This window comes from Hesperophylax consimilis, chromosome 23 (genome assembly GCF_061612785.1).
Source record: "Hesperophylax consimilis isolate HC1 chromosome 23, BYU_Hcon_1.0, whole genome shotgun sequence".
In the NCBI taxonomy this organism is placed as follows: Eukaryota; Metazoa; Arthropoda; class Insecta; order Trichoptera; family Limnephilidae; genus Hesperophylax; species Hesperophylax consimilis.
Genome location: NC_142858.1, coordinates 16,738,939 through 16,764,784, shown reverse-complemented (window position 1 = coordinate 16,764,784; position 25,846 = coordinate 16,738,939). Strand labels below are relative to the sequence as shown.

The 25,846-nt window shown below is 34.1% G+C and overlaps 1 protein-coding gene across 1 annotated transcript; it reads left to right on the top strand.

Annotated features, from left to right (window-relative positions):
• The first annotated feature begins 314 nt into the window (after window positions 1-314).
• dos (daughter of sevenless) lies at window positions 315-25,125 on the top strand. Its single transcript, XM_089645742.1, has 12 exons — window positions 315-549; window positions 3,125-3,253; window positions 5,698-5,881; window positions 9,911-10,026; window positions 11,174-11,399; window positions 12,872-12,949; window positions 13,599-13,659; window positions 15,845-15,929; window positions 17,410-17,556; window positions 19,243-19,332; window positions 19,983-20,066; window positions 24,334-25,125. The coding sequence occupies exons 1-12, from the start codon at window positions 472-474 to the stop codon at window positions 24,481-24,483; spliced, it is 1,428 nt and encodes a 475-aa protein (XP_089501868.1). The 5' UTR covers window positions 315-471; the 3' UTR covers window positions 24,484-25,125.
• The last annotated feature ends 721 nt before the right edge of the window (window positions 25,126-25,846 follow it).

Below are 25,846 nucleotides of genomic sequence, written 5' to 3'. Positions count from 1 at the left end.
AGCGATTTGGCTGGTTTATAATGGAAAAACTTTTTTTTCTAACTTCTAACTAATATGTATTTAAAACTTTGAATTTGCACGAAACCAATTTGCTGTTTTGTATGTAAACATTTCTTTTTTCAAATGCAATTGGAACGAATTTAATTTTGTGCGTCACTTTCTCTATGGCCGCAAACGTCAATTTTTCGTCTGTGGTAATACGTACGTAGTTCATGCCGGACAGCCGGAGTTCGCACTCATACGTATCCAACTTCACAGTAATTCACACTTCACTCCGTTCCGTAATTCCATATTGTATATTGTATCATATTGTATCATGTAGGCACATGTAGGGTGGTCGCTGACTGATCTCTTTTCCCGTGTGTTCATAGATTTATTTGTCAATTTTCGGCGTTTGTGATTGTTTTCGTTTCGTGTTTGTGTTTTACTGACTTTTAAGCAAAAGACGTTGGCAACGGGTGGCGTGCAACTATGTCGAGAAACAAGAACATTGTTTACGAAGGCTGGTTGACCAAGTCTCCTCCTTCGAAGCGTGTAGCATGGAGAGCCGTAAGTGTTTATTCTTATTTCAAAATCAATGTTATTTGTTTTGTGCGATATGCAAATTTTTCGATTGACATTCCTACCTGCTAACATATGTCTCAGTGTATTTCCCGCACTTTTGATTTATCTGTTAGCTTACGAGAAAACTAACATCTGTTGATAATCTAAACAAAAAATATGCTTCATGGAATGGATTCGAGGGAGTGATGATTTCATTGGATTTTAATGTCATTTAATCATAATTTCAAAAGCATGTTTACGTATTCGATGCGTTTCGCTATTTTTAACGTTAATTTATTGTAGGAATATGCGCAAAAAGGATTTAAAATAAAATTGCATAATTTAATAAATATATTTGACAGTTTCTGACATCCTGATGATAGGGTTGGCCCACTACAGGGCAATGCCTAATGGGTGGTCTGCATTGATCCATATACACATTTGTAGAATGTGTAACCCTAATTGATTTAAATAATGAGCATTATTTTCATGTACTTTGATCCCAATAATATGCATTTATATTATAAATAATATATGGTTAGTAACGATCAAGCTAGGTAAATGCTGCATTCTGCAATTATTTATGTTGTAATGAAAAATATTATGTATTATGGGAATATGATTAGAAGGTTATTAATTCTTGATGTATTTTATTAATGCACCCATTAACTGCACACAGAATTGTAATAGTTGAGATCATCCTAACAATGTTGCTGTTCTTATCTCCCATTGCATTGAGCTCTAATTATACATTATCTGTACCTATCTGTAGAATTAGTTATATGCATTGCGCATTTGTTTAACTATTGTTTTATTAGAACTTCACAATACTTATTATATAAACCCATATCTGCAAGGTCTATTAAACATGACAATCAACACCTCAGCGTCCAGACTCGCGGTGCCTATATTTTATTATGAATTACCAATATGCACCTTTTTGTACTCTTCATCACTACCATCATCAAGGTGTTACACATCACCCATAAAGGGATTTGACACTCTGCACAAATCTTCTCCACTGTCTCTGGTTCCTATGATTTCTCTCTCTAATTTTACTCTCCATTCCCTGGGCCCTCCCATCCTATGAATTACCAATATGCACCTTTTTGTACTCTTCATCACTACCATCATCAAGGTGTTACACATCACCCATAAAAGGGATTTGACACTCTGCACAAATCTTCTCCACTGTCTCTGGTTCCTATGATTTCTCTCTCTAATTTTACTCTCCATTCCCCGGGCCCTCCCATCCTATGAATTACCAATATGCACCTTTTTGTACTCTTCATCACTACCATCATCAAGGTGTTACACATCACCCATAAAGGGATTTGACACTCTGCACAAATCTTCTCCACTGTCTCTGGTTCCTATGATTTCTCTCTCTAATTTTACTCTCCATTCCCTGGGCCCTCCCATCCTATGAATTACCAATATGCACCTTTTTGTACTCTTCATCACTACCATCATCAAGGTGTTACACATCACCCATAAAGGGATTTGACACTCTGCACAAATCTTCTCCACTGTCTCTGGTTCCTATGATTTCTCTCTCTAATTTTACTCTCCATTCCCCGGGCCCTCCCATCCTATGAATTACCAATATGCACCTTTTTGTACTCTTCATCACTACCATCATCAAGGTGTTACACATCACCCATAAAGGGATTTGACAAATGTTCTCCACTGTCTCTGGTCCCTGTGATTTTCTCTCCATTCCCCGGGCCCTCCCATCCTATGAATTACCAATATGCTCCTTTTTGTACTCTTCATCACTACCATCATCAAGTTGTTACACATCATCCATAAAGGGATTTGACAAATGTTCTCCACTGTCTCTGGTCCCTATGATTTTCTCTCCATTCCCTGGGCCCTCCCATCCTATTGTCTGCCTCATCTGGGACACCTATTTTATCATAATTTTCAGTTTCCTTTCATCTGGTGTTCTTTCCATATGGCCATTATATTGCTATATTTCAATAGTTTCATGTACAGTAAGATTCTTAAGTACAGTACGCTATAGACAAATCCACGTATGTATAAACAATCTTCTACTTAGTCATGGTTCTTGATTTCCATGGCCAGCCCATCCCAACTTACGATGGTTTCATGCTCAATTAGAATCTAGAGTTCTGGTCAAATGCGCAAACTATTAGAAACATTTTCATGTAAATAAATCCAAACGCATGCCTCTGGAGAATGTAAATGTCTTTCCAACTGGTTCTCACTCTTGAGCCATTTGAGAATATTTTTTGACTGCAGTGATTAAAGCATCTATCTGCAGTTAAAGGTCTTAAATTTTGAAACTTAGGTTTAAGTTCATGCAGAAGCTGTATTCATGCCATCACTAATCAAATGACCCTTAAACGTACCATGAATTATTAAGGTCAGCAACAGGTTGAATATACTATGTGAAATGTCCTACTAATATTCAACTTTCTGCTTATGCCGTGTAGATCCCCGCAGATTATATTCCCCTACCCTTAACTTTTACATTCACCTTTCCTGAATATTGCAATATACCTATCATGCATGTATTTATCAAGTAATATCATCCGTAACCTGTGATTTATTTCAGAAATGGAGTCGCCGTTGGTTTACCTTGAGACAGTCGTGTGAGTTGCCCGGACAGTACTTTCTGGATTACTACGCCGACAGAAATAGTCGCAAATTGAAGGGTACCATTGATCTCGATTTGTGTGAACAAGTTAGTAAATATTCTCATTATCTAAATATTTTTGATTGATTAATGCACTTTATGTCAGATATCATCGCTGCGAAATCATCGCTGCTTATTGTTATTTAAGACTACAGGCGGTATAACATCTGTTGGAGTAATTTTCTTATTGTCACTTTAGCCTAGAACAACAGGGTCCACGTAGCGACGGCTAATCAGAGATACTGAGAAATTAATTTTCTAGCTGTCTTTTAGATAAAATTATGTGATGAAAAAGAGAGAGATACATATAACCGTCGAGAAGGTTTGTGCTCTAATGTTGTCAACAAGCAAAATCTGAATCAGAATGTAGGGTCTCAAGCCTAGAATAGAGCAATCTACTGTACAAGGCTTTTGTAAAAACGCTGAATGTGTAAGCAATCTATTTGAAGACAATAATCCTGAAAACAACGATGTTCAAAGTCAACGATTTACTGGGACATTTACTCCATTCATTCTGCTGAATCTACCACGAACAAACATTGAGTTAAGCGGGTTGGTGACAACCTACAGGCTGCAATGGAAACGGCATTGGATGAGAGAGTTGCCTTAAACCAGTTATAAGATAGATAAGATTTACGACAATGATTAAATTGAGAAGCTGGAAAGATGCACAATAAGGAATTAGAGTAAAAAATATTTTGACACTAAAAAATATATTCAAGTAGATAAAAAAACAGCGATTCTGAAATACTTACAAATATCTATGTTTTTACTCTCTGAATTAATAAATCATTAAAAATGATTTAAAAGCTTTGATGTGTATATGATTGGTCGAACGAAATCTGATGTCAAATGTACTCCGTGTTAAGTTTGTACAAAGTGATAATTAAACATCTCTTTCTGTTACATGCTGGAATTCCTTACTAAAGAATAAAAAAATGCACTAACCACAGGACGTTCAGCGCATGGATGACGTCACCCACCCTCCCACTTTTAAAATTTTTAGTTTTTATTAAAAATATTCAAACTTCTAGAATTAATTTAACAATGAAAACAAACTTCTAGTACTTAAATTTGAATGAAGATGTTGATAAAGAGAATGAAATGGACCCAAATTCCTTATTGCAAATAAGCTGAGAACATCGCTTCAGGCAATGTTTAGAGTGGTTTATCCCCCAAGAAAAGAAAATGACATACATCCAGGACTAACCTTCATGGACCAGGGGGTTTGGTTTGCAGTCGGCTCCAAGATCGAGAAAGGAACTGGGATTCCATACTGAAAAGTGGGTCAAATCCCAACACTGATATGAATAACGCAATCCAAGAAAAAGTAAGGCAACTAATCAATGTTCAAAATAGAACCTCAGTGAGTGTTAACACCTCAGAGACATAGCAGCTGTTATTAGTGGAAAGCACCAACATCTCTAGGAAATATGAAGAGCATGATGAAATACCCATCAACAATGCCAAGGTCCCTCCTTGACAGGGAGAAAGTTCAGATGCACACTGCACAAACATCCCATGATATTGTAGGTAAACTTCGTTCATTGAATATGTATCATGGGATCCTGTTGTAGGGATAAGGTGAGATAGCGAAATGGGCCTATGGCTTGTGTGAGACATGCCGACCATCTCCTTATTAACAATAATAACTTTTGGTTGAAACACTTTCATCTGAATATCCATAATGGTTTTTCTGGAAGACCTCATAGCATTCTGACACCGAAAATGGTTAAAGTTGTGAGGTGAAAGTAGGACCCTGTACAACTCTGTAAATGTGACTGAGAAAACTGCATCATTTGTGCTGTTACAAATTTCGCCCTTCCTCCGTAAACTATTGCTTCAAAATCCTGATTTTTGAGGAGAAAAGTTTATTTTTTTTTGGTCATACAGCACAAAGGAGTTATGATAAATGACAGTGTATAAAAACCTGTTTACATATATATTTGTTAATTTACAGATAAAATTTGTACAGCATCCAAACTAGATATGTACATAAACTCAAAATTACCATTTTGTGGGTTACAATAGTTTAAGTAGGAGGGGTCAATTAATCTTTCTTTTGCTGCCTCATGGCTATAAAAGCAGTATTGATATCCATTTGTTTGCATTCTATAAAGCTTTTCGCTGACAAATTGTACTTAAACTATTGGGTATTTTATATATGTTATTGTAAATATCGACCTGTTTAATTTATATTATTTTTATGCAATCTGCACTTTTAAAACTGGATTAATTTATTTTTTCTCTTTAAAATTATAAGTACCATGTATTATGTTCATTGTTTGGTTATTTATTTTGTTGTTTAAAAATAATAAACCTTTTGTTGGCACTTTATTATGCAGTAAATCATGTAAAAGCCCATCAGGGCGTTTAAATTAGTTAATTAATTAATTCATACGTAAGTTTTCTTGACCAGCTTAAGTATATTGCAGGATTGGCTTTGAAGAATTTCTTTGAAACAATATTGAAATATTCCCTTTCTCTTTCAGGTTGACGCCGGATTGCAGATGCAACGGAGAAGCAGTGAGGGCTCGACCTACAGAGGATCGGTCTTCTCTATTCGAACCACCACACGAGTTTACCACCTGGAAGCAGATTGCGTTTTAGAAATGGAAAAGTGGGTTGAGGTTATTTGTCAATCATGCGGTATGAAGTCCACTGATGATGATAAATGTGAGTACCTTGAAATGCTTATTGATTAATTATTTAAGAAAAAAGTCACACATTATTATTCGCACTCACAAACTCTTGTTTTGCACTTGTCAAAATATCAAAAACAATGCAATTTTTTCCTCTTCACTAGATATTTTGATATATTTGCTTGAATCAAGAAGTTTAATGTGCGTGTTTAAATTGGAAAGGATGAATTATAACCTTTTACGATAGTAGAGCTCTGAATTACTGTGTACTGTTTCAGTTTAGAAGGTTTTACCCATAGACATATGAATATTAGTAGACCTGCCCTAAGTGATTAAAAGCGTATTATCCCCACTCCCCATACCGGTTACATTGGAGCCGGCTGTGCTCGCGTATGGCCTCAAGTGAAATTTGAAAACGTGACGTCATCATTCTTGTGCGAACTATGGTCGAGGCATCATCGGTTCATTTTACGAAATAACACGGCAAAATATTGACTTGTACTATGAAAACTTGTAAAAATAGATGAAAAAAAGAGAATAAACCCAATTGTCGTATTACATTCCATATATAAGCATTATTTTACTTTATTTTAAGCATATTATTCACATCGTATAATATGAATCAGTTGTTACTATCACATCGAGAAACGTCTGGACGCGAAACACAAAGCTGGTTGGTTGCTGGGAAGTAAATTATGAACATTTATAAAAGTGTCTTAACTAAATACTTAAACGAAATATTCGACTCTGAAAATAGAACCGAATTTTTTTGCCGAATTTGGACTTCGCAAATTTGTTCATAACGTGGCGAGTAATTTGCGCTCCCATGTAAAAATGTCTATTCATTCAAAAGCAGATTTTACTTTTAAGAAGTAAATGGTGATATTATAATGCGAGATGCCTATTTACTGTCAGATTGATTTATTGACGAATCACAGTCAGCTTCACCCCCTTCGTTCTTCAACAGTTGATTTTACCCCTCGCCATTATCTTCTCGTCTATTAATTCCTATGTCTGTGGTTTTACCGCTAGATTTCTTTACTGTAGTAAAACCATGTAAGCATGCATGGCATTTTCGTGTACAGTGAAACTTTCTTAAAAAGTTATGTTTCTTATCACCAATCGCAGCACATATTTTAAAATACCTAATCATTGATTTATGTCTGTGATAGACCACGTTACAAGCGCGCTGTATTCTCATTGGGAATGTATGGCGAGGAATGTACGGCGAGGAATGTACTGAAATATGCCAAGCCATGATAGTATAGCGCAAGTGTGTCAGCCCCATTTTAGTAGTCTATTTCCAGAGGGGTAAATTAGGTTTATTAAGTCCTTTGGTACATTGAAAAACTTCTGGAGTTTTTTTTTTGTTCAAAAGTCCACAGACTTGTTCTGAAGTACTTATTAGCAAATACCCTATAATATTAATAATATGTCAAACTCCAGTGAAATAGTCGCAATTTCAACAACTCTAGCCGCTAGAGGGAGCTAATGTAGCGTGTTGACTTTGACATGCCTTTCAATGGCGGCAAATTGAATTTATTTAGTATTTTGTGCTTTCTAATTTGTATTTTGATCAATATTGATAAAATAAATATATAAAAAATTTTAAAAAAGTGGTATTCCGTGGTTCAGTTTACGTACAAAAAGCAAAAACACTCCCAAGTCATTTTTCAAAACATTTACAGTTTTATAGTTGAAAATGTTCTTGATTACGTAAAACGTGGATTAAACTATGAAAATATAGTTATTAAAATTTTAGAGTTTATTCGGGAAATCTGTGATAGTTCCATGTAGCATTCTGTGTTCAAGTTCGATGTTCAAAACACATTTTTGTATTTTTTTATGTGAAACCTCAAAAGAACGCCCCTGTCTGTATAGTGTAAATGCAGGGGAGCTATGTAGCCACCCAGTTGGGCAGCATTATGAGGCGAGTTAAAGTAAGGGCTGTAGGAAAGGATTTATTAATGCAGGTCTTGAAGTGGCCCAGTTTATATGAAGGAGGAAAAACAGAATTTTGTATGTATTTTGAATTATCGAATAAATTAAATGTTTTGATATATTATATTAATTAATTATAATTTTTTTGAGTTCATTCATATTATAATATATTTATAAATCTATTTGTAAAATTTCCACAACTATACAGGGTGTCCGGAAACTCGTAGTACAAGCGGGAAACTGGTGAATCTACATCACATTTGGAGTCGATTTTGTAGTATATTTTTTTTTTATTTGAGCTTTCGTTATCGAGTAAATCGAGTTTGAAGATGATTTTTTTTTTTTTTTTTTTTTAATCAAATTCTTATAAATTATTACTGAAGATCAAAGTACCCAACTAATTAAAACTATTTGAAAGTAAAACAAATGAAGAAACTCGGATTTGAAGCATTATTTTGAAATCATCCTTCATTTAACCCGGTGTAATCATAAAATATTTCTGCTCTGCAGGGTTAAAACATCTGTTATTCAACCCTAAACACCAGAAAAAACTTTAACCCTAAAATAGCCGAAAAATATTTTTTTTTGGTTTTTTTTTTTTTTTTGAAAATGCTCAAATCAAAAAACTTTATGTTTTTTTGGGTTCCCCATGTGGTGTAGATTCTCCAGTTTCCCGCTTGTACTACGAGTTTCCGGACACCGTGTATAAGTATTTTATTACCTTTCTAAACCATCAAAGACAGAGTTAATAACCGCTTTAATATTTTTTGGGATATCTAATTTTTTTTTTTAAATTTCGACTAGCATAATTTATTAAAGACGGGTAAGAATAGAACCTTCACAGAACTTGAAAATCAACTTTGAAATTTGATGAATTGTTCAAATTCTCATCCTAAGTAAAATAAAGAATATAATTTAGCATAAAAATGTATGAGAGAAAACCAAGGCGCACTACTCATGCCCCTAGGAGGCGATAGTGTAACAGGTTGCCATCAGGATGTATAGGAAACGTCAGAAGTTGGAGGTGTTATTACTATAGATTATTTGTTAGTGGCAATAGCTGATATTTTCCCTAAATTAATATTTACTAAAAAATCACTGCGATTTATTTTGTTGCAATATTTATTTATTTATCTTTATTAGTCCCAAATGTTTTTTTCGCAATGAGAATAATTTTTCTGTAAAAATTTATGTCCTTTTAAAGGACAATAGGCTTAAAACAGCTAATATTAATTTTTAAATACATCCGTTTGAATTTCACTTTTGATTCGGTGAAAGAATGCAAATTTTGGAAGTTGAAATTAACCCACTTTCTGACATCTGATCGAGGTGAAACTCAGCAGATAGACTCTTTGTCAATGACAATGCATTCTATCAACTTTTGGTGGGAATCATGCGGACATATATGCATTTTTCTCAAAGTCAATGACATTACAGCAGTTAATTGTAAATTGTAAACCTTATTACTTACATCTACTTTTTCCTATCCTTTTAATAAATAATATATGTTGGTTTTATCCAATCGGTATTTGACTCAGTTGGTAGAGTTGTTGACTCCAGTTTCTGGGTAGGAAGGTTCTATTTATTTATTTATTAATCTTAAGTTAGCTCACATCTTCGTGTGTGCTAATAGTTTTATAAACATATAACATGTACATTGTTTGGCAAACATAATCTTTCTTTAAATATTTCATTAAAGTCACAAAAAAGAAACATTAGTAATTGAGATAGACATATTTTCTTAATTCATTTTTGAACTTATTAATATTTTCTATCACAGCAATTTCCTTCGGGATTTTGTTATAGAGTTGAACGGCCTGGTACATCAGAGATTTTTGGGTGCTTGTTTTTTTTCTTGTTGGCAATCTAATTTGCTTAGAATTTCTCGTTCCGTGTCATATAAATATTATATTATATTCCGTGTCATATTCCGTGTACTATCCTCCGTCAAACAATTTTTTTAATGTTTAAAAAACATTTGAATATGGATATATTATAGTAAAAAAACTTTGTTTATTTTACGGGTTAATTTTTAATGCACAGTTTTCAAATTTTGTAAAGAAATTGTCATTCATTTGTGATTTTCAATGTACAGCTAAATAATGATTATGTTCTTTTATAGTCTACACCCGCGGAGGAGAGACAGCGGCAGTGAGTCAGCCTTCACCCAACAATAATTCAGGGCCCTATATTCCGATTTCGGAGTGCATTACTGGTCCACCGAAACAAAATGTTCAAGTAAGTTTACTTGGCTCAAATAATTATTAAAATAACTTAAAGACCGAACTACTTGTATGGCAATTGATTCCTTTAGTTTAGTTTTTTTTTAGTTTCCAATCTAAAACATTATCAGTGCAGCATTCAAATTTATCCAGCTTTGTCTAACACAGTATTTTATTTAACCTTTGGAACACCGGACCCGTGTATCAAGCGCATGGGATTCTATTAAAATTTTTTATGTACTTTCTTATGGCATAGAGGTTTAAATCGCGTTTAAAAAAATTCCAGCTAGGGTGAAAGTCCAATGCCACAAAAAATTCTTGTCACTGGTGCACGAACGGTTTGATTTACAACATTGTAACATTTCATCACATTTTTATTATTTAAAAGCATACAGGGATTACAATTGTTGATTTAAATTCTTTCAAAAGAAAGCCCAATTTTTGACATGTTCGCCTTTTCCTTCTCTACACCTTACCCTCTTTCTCTTATCCACCCCCACTCACCATTTTCAAATTGATGTTCGCTCATCCTTTTATGATTCCTATTGCACTGTAATTAAATATTAATTTTAGTATTTATTTATTCATATATTTTATATATTTATTTATACGGTCAATATGGTTGTGTCCAAACAAAGTTATTTTATTAAAATTATCTTTAAAAAATATTATAGAGTTATATTTCCATCGTAATAAAACATTCATTAATGACAATATTTAGAATCATAGCTGTAGAGTGGAATATTTATATTTGTGCAGTTAGTTTTAAGCATAATTAAATTATTAAAATGTTTTGTTAACATTCAAGCGGTCACGCGGCCTTCTGTAACAGTAGAGATATATTGAACTTACCCGAAACACAGTGGGAACTGGGGGAGTAGATGTTAGAGGAATGAATAGTATTTGAATTGGTTTGTTATAACTCTATCTTAGGTTGTCCGGTAGATCAGATGAATATGAGAGATGTAAGACAAGGGAAAGAGATGTGTGAAAGGAATAAATAGAATTCGCATTGCTTGGTTATATCTCTTTCTCAGGTTACCCGGCAGAGCATATGAAGCCCGTAACAGGAGGGAAAGGGATATGACCACGGGACTGTTTCCTTTAAATGTTATTACATATGTACCTAAATATAATATTGCCATTTTTTAACTTGTTTTCAGGAGGGTGATAAATCACTTATATTTGTGTTCAACTCACACTACAACAATATCCAGCCGGATGGAGAGATTGGCAATCACGAAGCGGTGCAGATGGAAATGGCATCCCGACTCCGCCTGATCGAAGACCGGCACGCTCCCCGGGGCCTCCATAATAAATCCAGCGAGCACTGTCCCGATAATGACTCAGTCTTTGAAAATGATGAAGCCAAATCCATGAATCACCGTGGTTAGTACAACAGAATTATATTATGATGATCAATAATACTTAAAATTAGACTTCAGATTCTCATTGCTAATTTATTATATAGTTGAAGAAGAAGAAATAATATTAATAAATCTAAACAAAACATGAAATAGAACAAGACACAGAAAAATAAACGATCACAACTACGAATAGTACCCGGATCTCTTGTCTTACCGGGTCATGCGTCTTAAACCACTCGACCATTGGAACCTATTTATTAAAAGTCAAATTCAAATTCAGAATTAAAAATATCATCTTGCAACTATTTTTTCCCATATTTTTGGCAGCTACCTTTTTTAAATGATTACCAAATTTCGAATGAAATTGGTTTGTAACATATATAGTATCTCGGATAACCATATCCGATTTTTATTTAAATATTGTTGTTTGTCTTCTGGTATTGTAATGTCAGCCTCCTCCTTAAGCCAATGATGCCTCTTGCCTTACAATGTCCAACATCGGGGCAGAAGTGAAATAATGGGTTAACGAGTGGAAAGCACAAAACCCTTGAATCAAAGGCACTGTGAAGCGATTTTTCACAAAAATGGCGATACACAAATTACCCGATTATTATTATTAACTTATTGACCCAAAAACCAAACAGAGTAATAATACCCAAGTCAAATTTCATGACGTAGGCGGAAAAATGAATCACACTTCTGACTTGGCAAAATGATCTTTGTCACTTTCATGATATGAACCAATTAAAACTTATTTGCTTAACTGTACATCTTTTTAAGAATTGTGCAATTGAATGTTGTTCTAAGACATCATAATTGAGCATTCTGCATAATAAAATGCAAATTGATAAGCAATCAAGGTTACATTCCCCAGGAACCATTCATCGGATAACCAACACCTCTGCCACAGGTCACTCCAAGTGGTTTGTTACGTTTGGTGACTTGGTTTGACTGCGGGGTGCCCGGGTTCATGGGGTGAGGATTGTCTGGGTCTTTGCGGCAGATACATCTGCCCATCTACTGTGAGGCAGGCCGAATTGGCCGGATGGACTAGTTGAGGGAGATTTTTTTAACCTTTCCCAGCAGAACTCTCTCGACCCATCACTTCCACCACAGTGGGAGGGATAAATTCAAACGCCCGTCACTCCTGGACTCCCTGACTCCCAAATTCCTACCCACCCCTCATGGATTTTTCCTTCCCAGAACTTCATCTCCTTCTTTTCCCTAAAAAAACCCTCCACATAGCATCCCCAAAGATGACATAGGCTCTGGGGGAATTTTTTTTCTAAGCTAATGTAAATAAACAAAAAATCTCAATGTTTTATGTGGAATAATTTCATTCTGCAAATAGTGAATGACACATCTTGTAAAATGTTCTTTCTGGCATTATTTCGATTTCTCTTTTCTTAATTAATAATCGCAGTCGTAATTTCTCCACCCATAATAATTTTAATTGTTAATTTTATCAAACTAATTTAAAAAAAATTGTTTTAGATGGTGAACTGGACGCTGTGCAGAGGCTTATGAGTAAAACATTTGGAAGACTATCTGTATCAGATCGCATTTCTCCCGGTAATTAATTTATTTTGTATTTTCTGCCTTTCACACTTAAGAATAAAACATCAATGTTGAAATAACTTAGTTTTTTAGATAATATTTTTTTTGTTGCAAAATTTTTGTCTAATTTACTAAAGATTGCTAAACAATACATATGCCCAGTGGCGGCTGGTACCCACAAAAATGGCTGGTGCGTTAAAAATATTGCCAATCTATCCCTACGTAAGGTCAGGTTAACCTTCAGCGGTGAAAGACACTAGCAAATAGCAAATTTGAAGCTTATACCGACTTGTTGGAATGATCGGTATGCGAGCTGCAAACTAAAGTGGCGCCATCTCGTGGAAGAGCAAGAGCCATTGGCGAGTGCCGTTTAGGTTTCGGAGAAATTTCAATACTATGGTCAGCAACCACGCTCTGCGCGTATAGATAATTGCTGTTCCCGGATGACGTTTCTCAATGAGCAATATGGAATTCGCTCGTATTGAATTAATTCTTGGAGTTTTTTTAAAGTAACAATATAGCATTACTGTTATTTGCTATGATTGTCGGTGATATTATTATCGATTGATAATTATTATTTTTAGATTGACCGAAATATTGGAAGTGCGTTGCTCCAACACTCCTTTGAGTTAGCCGCCACTAAATGAAGTTATTATTTTTGCAGGAACTCCTATGCCGCCTCGCCCACCCAAGCCTTCACACCTCACTGCAGAATCAACTCAAAAGTATATATGTTTTTATTCTTCATAATATACAAATGGTAAAACTTATGGTGTGACTAATGAAATAATGCAAAGATGATGTTAGCGCAATGGTTAAGATTAAGAAAGGGAAGTTAGATGATTTGGGCATGTAGAGCAGATGAATGAAGACAGGATTGAGGAGAATTTATGTAACTTTTTTTTTAAAGATAGTGGTAGAAGTAGTCGGGGACACTTGAGGAACATGGGGGACATGACCTGGTAAGTGAATCAAATGCTTGAGTCAAGTCATGTCAATAGTCAGAATAACAATATTTAAACAGATATACATGTGAATGAAGCAAGGAGTGTGTGCTGAGACAGTGTGTGGAGGTCTATCCTCTTTGCCTACCCTTACGGTGAAATGGCGTGATGGTCAGTTAGTTTGTTAGTTTTCTCCTCAATATTACTTATTATGTAGCATACATATATAATGTTTTTTACGCACACAATAGAACCTCATAATTCGGCAACAGCGTAAACGTTACTGGTTTGAAAATATTGTGTTCCCCAACTCAATTCATCGATTTGCCGATCCAATTTACGCACCCTCCGCCATAATGGGGCTGACAGATTATGCTATAATCATTATGGCTTGGCCTATTTCAGCATATCGCTCTTCATATAATCCCAATGGGAATGTATGGCGAGTGATATGCTGAAATAGGCCAAGCCACGAAATTATAGCGTGGTCTGTCGCTGACTTAAAGCTTCTATTAGAAGCTTAGAATCAAAACTGCATATTAAATTCAGTTTCTTCCTGTTGTTTTCCGTTGGTTTGTTTTGGTAGTTTCCTAGTATTTTTTTTTGTATACATTTAATTTTATTGACAATTTTTTTTTTTTTTTTTTTCGTTTTTCACATTGTAAAGGGTTTACTTGTTGCCTTGTTTTTCATGGTTTAAAACTAATGCATGTAAATTATCTAATTTACACGCATTAAAAAAGTTTTTTTGATGTGTTTTAATGTGCCTAAAATGGAAAACTATTATTATATAATATTTTCAATTCGTAAAGAAATGTATTATGCACAAATACATTTCTGATGATCGCAAATAAAAAAAACTTTTTGTCATGAAAGCGTAATTCAATTTTAAAACTTTTCTCTGTGTAATATGTTGGTTACTTTAGAATACTTCAGTGCATTTGTAATTATCGGAGTTCTACTATACAGTGATGGCATAAAAGCGATTTTGCATTTTGAAAATTATTAATCTTTTAAACTCCCATTAGAGTAGCAGCGATATGGATGTTTATTGGTTTAATGGTTTATGAGTTTTGCCATTCTTCTTCCTTATTTATTTTTTTAATGTAAATTTGCTACATGACCTTGATCAAATGACTATAATAGACTGAAACTCTCAAAAAATGTTTGCTACTGTATAACCTAACAAATAATAAAAATCATTGTATATTTGTAACCCACTTTTCAAACATATTATCACCTACTTATTAAAACCAAGATGTCCTGAGACAGTTTGAGAAAAAAAATTTGAGGAAGTAAAACAACCGGCTGAAACCTTATTTTATAACTAAATAAACAATATAAATCTTTGTCAAATTTGTTATTGAAAATAAAAATTGATAAGGTATCTTTTCCTCTATATTTGTCTTAAACTGACTTACAAGGTTTTACTAGAAAATACCTTTGGTTTCAATGCGATTGCGATTCACTAATAAACCTTGATAAGATGATTTTTTTGCAAATAAATTTTGCTTGATGTTATGTGCGTCTTACGAACTCAGTCCATAGTCAATTGATTACATCTAATCACAGTTTTACAGCCTCTATGGACTGTACCTGCTTGTGCGGTGGTTTGCTGAACATTTGTACAAACTAGAGGTTTAAAGTTAATTTGCTGAAATTTTCAACCAACATAATTTTGTGTCATATTGCAGAAAATCATTATTATTTACAATGTTGCGCACCTTTACTCCCTTGCCCGCCCTTCATGTTTTTAGCCCATCTAATGCAATGCGCCAGTACACTATACTCCTGCCGCTGAGTGTTCCGCTGTAACCTTTCTTTCTATTACTTGCGTTGTTTATGAGAAAGAGTGAGTTACAGCTATCAGAGCTTTCGGTGGTATTCCTGAATTTTCTTTGGCGCTCAAACCCACAAAATGTTTTTTAATGATTTATGCTCTATGTCACTTCTTGTTTTGTTACAGAGAAGCATTTATTGGTCCCAGAATTCACGAGCCATCGGAATTACACTCTAATTTGATTGGTCTGAGAGATCTCCGAGGCACCTCTGTAAGTTTTCTATTATATCCATATAAGTTGTGCTCCAAAGAGCTCAGTATGATGTATTGAAATGAATGCAACTTATGTTTATTTTTTAAATCAAACATTCTGATAATGAATAATGAACTTGGTCATTTATAACCAATGAAAAATATCTAAAGAAAACAGCTCAAGTCACATACTTTCCATTCTACTGCTAAATATGTAATTACCCTTGAGAATAATTTTGTCTACATATTTTGCATTCTAATCCATTCTACAAATAGCCTTGAATTGATTTACTTGTACTAAATGGTACTTAGGACACTGACCAGTGGCAGTTATCTCTAATATGCATTTGTGCAGTGAACTTCCATAAAAAAGATAATAAAGAAGATTTTTTTTATTTTATTTTTTATTTTTTTATTATTTCAATATAGATCATAGTTACATTAAATCATACATATTTTGCAATATATCATATTTAGGTACATAGTTGGTCATGTATACCTTATCAGAAAAGAGGAGCTCTTGTGCCTGATAAGGGAGCCACGATTCTTACTTAGATTCAATGTTATGTGTAAAATATAAATATAATATATATATACATATTTACATATACAAGATAAACTTGTATTATATTTTTACCATACTTGCAACAGCGCGTCATTCAAATTCCGGGCTCAAAATCCACCCATCTGTGTGATAATCATACTGCCCAAGAGAAAGTCCGAAACGAATCCCAAACGTGCATTATGAATATAACTGTCATGGACCTGCTGTCACATTTTAATTCTTAGATTCATAGAAAACATAGACCTGCCAACCTTAAAAATGTAATAGATGCTCGCGTTCGCAGCGACTGAGATTTGTTAAGACTAAATTTGTATAGAATAGTATTTTGTAAGAATCAAAAGATTTTTTCTGTGATTATCGCGTTGTAAGCTGTCATTAGATTAAGTTAATTACTGAGAATGTCACATTTTTATATTAAAAAAACCACCAGTTTCTTGCGAAAATAATGATTTTCATATTATAGTCTATTTTGAAGCCTACGACTTTACATTCTTTAGTCACGGACCTTTTGCGGGGATGTGGTGAGATTCCTTTAAATGTAAGGAAACATGTATGTTTCCATATAATAATAAGTGTAGTATTATGGAAAAAACCAATATGGATTTTGTCTATATAAATGTGGGCTTTTTTCCCCTTTTTTTAATCTCCGATTGAGTAGGCCATAAACCGCCAATGAAGTTATTTATGAGAATGAAATTATTTAATAAAGTTCTCAAAATGATCAAAAGGTTTATTATTATTAAAATTATAGTTAAATTAGTATATTATAGCATAGTTTTTTCTTCAAATAATAATGAATTTATCGCCTTCAGCTTCTGCGCTGATCGCCTCTTTTATACTGGTTGTTTTTCATCATTTACTTATTCAATCGCCCATCATGTGAACTTGACGACCATCAGGCTATGTTCATCAGTTGTAATAATTTGTTTTGAAGGTTGCACTATCAAACTACACATACGACATGCCAAGGTCGCATCGCCTCCACGGTAAAGTGGCATATTACAACGCCGCCCCCCCTTCTGAGAGGGGCCAGCCATTCAGATATAATCTGGACCACAATGAACTTAGTCATTCCCGAGGGGTACTAGTTTATAAACTTTATTTTGCTTTTACTAATTGCCTTTGCCACTACCACAACATACCACGAATTGACTGTTTTGAAAAAAAGGTTTTGACCAGGACTGGGATCAGAATTTTTATACCTTTTGCTAACTCAGTTTGTTAACATGCTTATACATACTATCAATGACGCTTATTTTTAATATTTTTATCTTAAATGCTTTTGATTCTTAACAACCCATTCTGCTAAGCAACGCGGGTGATTTTTCTTGATTGTCCACTTGCAGACTTTTGGGATTTCCGCCAATACTCCAATTATTTGACCGACAGTCATATTTGACATAAACTTGTCACAAATACATGATCAGCACCATTTTGAATATTTTGCCCCAATTGGCTGCCGATTATCGGCCTGGGTGTTTGCTATTAATTGATGACATTTTAGCTTGAATGCTCAATCAACAGCAGATCAAATAAACAAACATAACACTGACAATCGCAGTCGTCCCCATGAATCGGAATTAAACAGGAACTGTCAAAAAAAATCTAAATACCACTGACTGTCAATTTATTACAGATTACAGATTAGTCCCTGTCATTTATGTAGATAGCACAAAGTTTCCGAAGTGCAATTGGAAGTGCGATAGTAACAGAATCAGAAATACTAATTTCGGTTGTGTATCTGACCTGCATAACTCCAGTTCATTGAATTCAGTACAATGCTTTGCTAAGTTGCTTAAGTGTAATTTTCAAAAATGGAACTGTTGCTTGAAGAATTCAAACTTACAATAAAGTACCTACCTATAATATAAGATTTGTTACACAAACATTATTTTAGTTGTCATTTCAATGTTGGATTTGTCAAACCAACCTGTGATTTTTCGTAAGTCTATGCTGATGAACTATATAAAGTATTTGTTTAGGGAACTTGCTGGAGTAATAAACCCTGTTAATTCGAACCCTGATAATTCTAAAAAACGCATAATTCGAAATTTTCGCCAAATAAATATCCACAGAAATTTTTTTTTCATACAAAATGGTTTTAGAATTTGAAAATCGTTAATTCGTAATTCGAAATTTATTTTTCTCCGCAACAGTAATTGAATAAAATTTTAACCCTACATGGTTCAGTTCTTTCCTTTGTAAGCAAGTTTCCTAATTGGGTTTTCTAACTTGTTAAGAGGATATATTTCACAAAAGTTGTGTTAGGTAAATTAGAAATTATTGTTGTAAAGTACCCAAAAATAGGTGTTAATCACTTAGGCTGTTGCTAATTAGATCTTTACACACCTGTTCAACATTGGTGTGGTAAAGCCGGCCACGAGCCTGATTTAAGACCGTTTTAGCTAAACAATCACAATGATTCTGACCTTGCGCGCAGTATAATATTTACACCGCATTTATAAGTAAGGGGGTAATAAAACTACAAGAAATATGGTGCAAAAGGCTCCTCAGATGACTTGATTGTGACCAAACCGAGATTTTCAGTGGTCGAGTCATACGATGGCCTGACCAAATCAGATCTTGTTGACGGATGATGATTCAAATCTTTTTATTTTAATTTTTTCCATTATAAATCCTTCTTCACTATTATTTTCTGTTTCTTCATTAATAATTGTTTTTTTCTCAATAAATTGACAGCATGGTGCTTGCTTTCTGTTCTTTATCAAACTTCAATATTTTATAATTAAGTATTATTATTTTTCAGTACTGGAACCTGAAGAGTCCTCCTGCTGTTAACCGCGGACTAAAACCGGGTCGGCCTCGAGTAGCAACAACCATGTCCTTAGATCACCAGGTAAGAAAATCCTCATTACAATGTCAGACCAGTCGGTGGCCGAGTTGACATCGCGTTTGGGTCCCACCCAGGCGTAGAGTGTTCAATTCCTTGGCTGGCTAAGTCCTCCATCACAACACAAGCAACATTTTCAGCTTTCTGTGGTGGTAGTAGGAGATTTTCAAATATTGTCAATTTATTCGTAACCCGGGAATGTTTGTCTTTCTTTAAAAAAAATAAAAAAATAATAATTATTATTATTTTTATGATCTACAGTAGTTAAAACTCGTCAAACAAGAGACTGCTCACTGTCAGAATTTTGATAGATATTATGATATAAAGTTTCTTTTACGCCTGACTTGGCGGCTTACAATTATTTGTTTTTTGTAGCTATTTTTTTTTTCGTATCAATTTAAATTATATCCGTTCTTTCCGGTATATAAAAATATGGTCCTGCATTGCATATTGAAATTCAAAGAAAATCGCCATGGTTATGATTAAAAAAATAAATTACACAAAATGTCTAAGAATAAAAAAAAAATAAAAAAATTTATATATATATTATATATTGTTGCAAGTGACCTATTGTTTTCGCAAAAAGAATTTGTGTACTCACTGTATCCCTTTTATGTACCTACACATTTTATTAATTTCCCTTTTTAATATTCCAGGATGCGTACTTTAGATCTCAGCGCTACGAGATGAATAAAAAGAAGCTTCAATATCTGGACTTAGATTTGGACATTCCCAGTTCGGTGAGTTATTTGAATACCTACATAGCTACTTACATGTAAATCATTTTAAAGATACCCTTGCTTTGTGTAGTGGTGTACTGGATGAAACAAAATTTTTTTTTGATTTATTAATTGACTGAGCATAGCGAAGTCCGTTTCAACTCTACCACTTTTCATTTCGTCTGTGTGTAAATTTGTTTGTGAATTTCGGGTTCGGTCAATGATGGTATCTGTTATTTGATAGTATCTGTTTATTTTGTCAGAGCTGTCAAATTGGAATATTTAACATTTTGCAGTTCACAGAAGTACTAGTAATTATGTTTATATTTTGTGACTTATTTTAAATTGTCATTATTCTCCAGCAACCAAATGTTTAAAAAAAGGGCAAAACAAAAACATTGCGTCCTGTCCCAATGTTTCAGTTTGCACCAACATTTGGTTCAATACTTTTGGTAATATTGTCACTGGAGACTCAGCTTTGGGAAGCTGAAGAATGAAACAAAAAAATATGAAAAGAACATTGTTGAACTGAATCGCAAGTCTAAATTTAAACATAATTCATTACAGTTGTATGCTCCTAGTATCTTTGGGCATTTGCAAGGTGCACAGGTGGGCGGATGTTCCAAAATAGTAAAAAAAAAACTTTCCATATTGTCGATGAGCACAAATACGTTCGAAGTGTCCTCTTTAAATTTTAACTTTTCACACTGTCGATGAGCAAAGAACGCTTTAATATGATTTGCCTGTACTTTTAACTTTTCATACTGTCAATGAGCACAAACACATTCAAAGTGTCCTCTGTAATTTTTAACTTTTCATTCTGTCGATGAGCATTAACCCCTCCGACTTTTCGCGAACTTGAAGCTAAGATGTCTTTACCGAAATGTCAATTTCACGAAAACGTTGTGTTATTACCGCCTCACAATCAAAGCTCTATAAATGAAACATTACTGAACGGAGCCGAATAGTAAAAACTGTTTTAGAAAGGTTACAAAATAGGCTTTCAAATTGTTGTATCATAAATAAATATTAACATTTGTAAATATTTAAATTTAGAATGGAAACATGAAAAAATTGTAAAAATGACTCACCTGTAATGTTTTATGTAAAAACGATACTAAAATCACGGATAATGTAAAAAAAAAACACTTATTTCATCGTACAAATGTACAATAAACAATTCTGTCACTTCACTTTTTGACCATTTCATACAAAATATATTTTTAAAAAAATAATTAAACTTGCGAGGCGGGTCGGCACGTCAAACGGCTTTCTTGGCGTCGTTTTACGATTTGGCGGGTAAAATTTGCTTCCACTGAGTAGGTCTTTTTACGGGTTTCTATGGATAACTTTGAATAGAGATGTGAAGCTTCATTCAATACGAATATTTTACTTTTTGTTTTAGGGATGTCACTAGAAGAATAACGGAGTTATGACGATTTTTGTGGAAACACACGCGTTGACGTGTAAACACGCTTATTGTACTTGACTGCTATCGTTATTTTATCGTGTATATCTGCTTACGTTGCTGACCGGTTAATATGTGTAATTCGAAGTGTCCTCTTTAATTATGTCGATGAGCACAAATATATTTGAAGGGTCCTCTTTAAAATGATTTGCCTGTACTTTTATTTTTACCAATGATGCTAATTATGAATTCTGTAATTTTACTATTTTTTCCATAAAACTGTATCTGTTTTTTAAAGCTTTGCACAGTATTTTGTAATTTTAGTCGATTGAGATATATGTTGTATTGAGTGTGAAGCACATTAAATTTGCTTTCATTTAAGGCCTCTTTTACTGAATATTTCTCATTTTTTTAATAACTCGCCTCCATGGCAGGGCCGTGAGATAAACCCTAGATCAAGGATTGCAGTTGTAAAGCCTGTGTTTTATCACATACATGCCCATAGTCAAAGGTATTTTCATAATCAAATTGGTGAGAGGCTACCATTCAGAATTAAAACATTGCTTGAATTGGTTTTAGCTATGTTTATTGGCCAGATCAGAATCCCCCTTCCTTACTTCATTCTCCTTAACCTTTTCTCTGCGGGAGACGCACGCCTGCGACGCACTGTACATGCCCTGTACGCGGGTGGCACATCTGTGCGACGCAAAGTTTCTTCGGCGTTATGGGTATGAAACATGCTTGAGCACGGTAAAACTTATACTCCTAAAAAATCTCACATCTTTACACTACTGACATCTTACGATATTTATCCATAATACGTATCCTAATCATCGATACAAAGATTTGAAGGGATCTTCCAACTCAGAGCGAAAAATGAATCAGTTTGAATTCTTCCCGCGTCTTTACACACGTTATTGCGCAGGCGCATTTTATAAGATTCTCAAACAGAGACGCTCGCCGTGTAGATTACATTGTTTTATCGAATTATTGTTTGCTTTTTCGTGGATATGAACTATTTTAATTACAGTGTACATTAAATCTGATTTATCATATTTTAAAATAAGTTCAGTTACATACATTCATTCAAACTATTGAAGAAATATAAAATTTCGTCAGTGTTAGATTATTTTCAAATAAAGATACGTGGTTAAAACTTTTTTATATTGAAAAATCAAGTGTAAAGTTGTACAAGTTTGACTTTTTATCAATTCTTGAAAGTATTTTTATTGCCAAAATACAAAATGTCGGGTCGTGGTCTTAATGACGAAGAAATATTTGGTGCTACTTTAGAAATAGATTCAGATTTTGAAATTAGTGACAGTGATAATAATAATAATAATAATAATAATAATAATAATTGGATAATTTGTAGAGCGCCGTTTTTGTGAAAAATCACCTCAAGGGCGTTGTACAATTTATTTCCTAGGATCTACCTTTGTTATTTAGAAATGATACCAAAACATACTTACCTGGCAAGTCACTTCCAACAAACACACTTATATTAAAAAGTTTATGCTTATAAAAGATAGAACTGCACGCAGAGGACACTATATCAAAAAACACTGATCGTCGCATGATCTTAAGTCTGCTATAGTTTTTTTTATTTTAATTTAAATGTATTTTAACTGTCTTAAAAGCCTACAAATTGTTATCGTTTTTATTTATTTATTTTTAATTATTATTTTTATTTATTTTATTTTATTTTTAGTATTTTTTACATTTTGTTAATTTAAATTTAAATTGCCGTCAACTGTGAAAGTTTAGGTTTCTGAAATTATGGATACGACTGTCTGAAAAGGTGCGTTTTAAGTTTAGACCTAAATTCTGTCGAGTCTGCGATCATTCTCAAATCATGTGGCAGTCCATTCCAGGCTTTAGGTCCTGACACGGCAAAAGCACGCTCACCGAACTTAGTATCTGGTGTGCGCTTTGGTTCCTTCAACCTTCCGATAGCTGATGACGTTGCTGACCTAAGGGTTGATTGTCGGGAGTTGGAATCTTCTGGAATACACAATTCTGATAAATAAGCCGGAGCCATTCCGTTAAGTGACTTAAATACCATCCAGCATACCTTGAACTGGATTCTTTCAGGACATTTGATGTCGATAATAATTGCGAAGCTGCTGAAATACATGAAAGCCATGATTCTGCCGTTATGCGTTGAGAACTGTTTCAAAATCACGATAAAAAAATATATTGAGTGATACATATTTACGGTGACATAATAACAGAAAAATTATTTCATTATTTTTGTAAATTTAAGTGTAGTTATTTTTTATTATATGAACCTTTTTAAGTGTGTCAATATTTCATGTATCCAGTCAAACGCGACATCGCACCCATAAATCAACCACTTACATCGCACCACAGTTGAAGAGCTCTACTCCGGCATGTTTATAATCATGTGTATCGTTAACCTTGAAATAAACATGGCCGCCCGGGCAAACCATATCAGTTACATTATGAATATATACTTCGAATTTTTATCAAGCCCCATTGATGTTCGGATTGTTTATTTATACTTGAAAAGATAATTCAAGACATAAGCGACGTATTTTTTAAAACAAATTTTAAAATCCATGCGTGATTATTGTTTAAAGTCATAAATTAGATTGATAATAAATAGCCCCGCGTGTGAACGAAGTGATACAAATTAATGACGCATAGAAAAGGTTAATGGGGATGCCATTGTCCCATTGTCCCACTTCCCATATCTTACATATCACTTTTTTGTGTTCTGTTTTGTACCTATTCTGTTTTATCATGGAACTGTTATGTAGTATGCATAATTTAAAGTTTATTGACAACATGTAACTGTTATGCATATGTGACTCTGGCTCCGTAGGTCCTATTTGAACTTCCATATGTTTGTTTCAGGACTCGGGACCGTCGCACATGAAGACCCGGTCGGCCGTAGAGTCCCCCACGGTGTACAAGACCGTGGACTTCCTCAAGACGGAGGCGCTAAACATGACGCGGCTCGACACAGAAGCCTACCGCCGCAACGACGTTCCCCTGCATGAATAACAGTTAGTCCACTCCTGCTTGGAGATCTTGGGACACACCCTCAAACTGGAAAAATTGCTTGGCCTTCCAGTCAAACGGACTATACATTACCCTGTTTAAGGCTTGCTTGAGATTACCACGTAGCCAGCACAATATAACTGACTGTAATAAGGTTTTTAAAATTAGTATATCACAGTGTGTTTGTTTTATGATTTGCAGATGCTTTTTAACACATTTTTTATGAACCTTTTGGCTGCGACGCTTGTACATGTGTGATTTAATTTTCATGGAAAATGCATGAATGTCATATTAGACATTGTCATTACATGAACGTTTTTTGACATTGGCCACTTCATAACAGCTCCTGGCAACTGCCGATTCTCGACCCATCATCATTTGGTCAAATTTTAAAGCCTGTTTTATAAGCCGTCTAGCAATGGGGTTCAATCAACTAGAATTTACTGTGTGAAATTATTTTGTGAAAAACTTTTTTATACCTTGTAAATAATTTGTTTTTTTCTTTGGTAAAGTTATTGGAACAACTATAAACAAAAGCTTTTATGAAGCAAAACCTTAGTAGACTATAGAGTACATATATTAATTTTCAATGACGAGTTGCAGAATTGTTGCAAATAATTTATATTATTATCTAGTATTCTGTTAATTTTCATTCCATCAATTAAGTATTTATATGCTTATGTTCCTAATTGTTTACTTACTGTTCATTCTACATATATACTTCTTCTGTTCTACTTAAATATTATGCAATCTGTAACACCGTAACTCCTGTGTGCATTTATTTTTCAATTGTGAAATGTGTTTAATAATTTATTGAGAAACACAGAAATTAACTGCTACAGATATCAAAATATTATTGTGTTAAGTATTCCTCATCGAAACAATTATTTTTACTGCAGATGTAATCGCCGCCCCAGAACTGGGTTTTCAAATAAGAGGTGTTATTTTGAATAGCCCACTATTTCGGTAGATGTTACTTTTGAAGCTGTCATTTTTTGACATTTGACAAGTAGAAACTACGCCATTAATAAAAATGGAACGATACACGCTTCAACAATGCATTGAAATTATTAAAATTCACTTGAGTGAATCAAATGCAATACATCTTGAGTGATGAGGCCTATTTCCACCTCGGTGGCTTCGTAAACAAGCAAAATTGTCGCATCTGGGGCTCGGAAAACCCAAGAGTTATTTTTGAAAAGCTTCTCTATCCTCAATATGTGACTGTTTGGTGCGGTTTATGGTCCGGCGGAGTCATTGGACCTTACTTTTTCGAAAATGAGGCTGGAGCAACAGTTACGGTGAATGGATTGCGCTATCGAGAGATGAGTAATGATTTGTTATAGCCGTAATTGGATGGTATTGA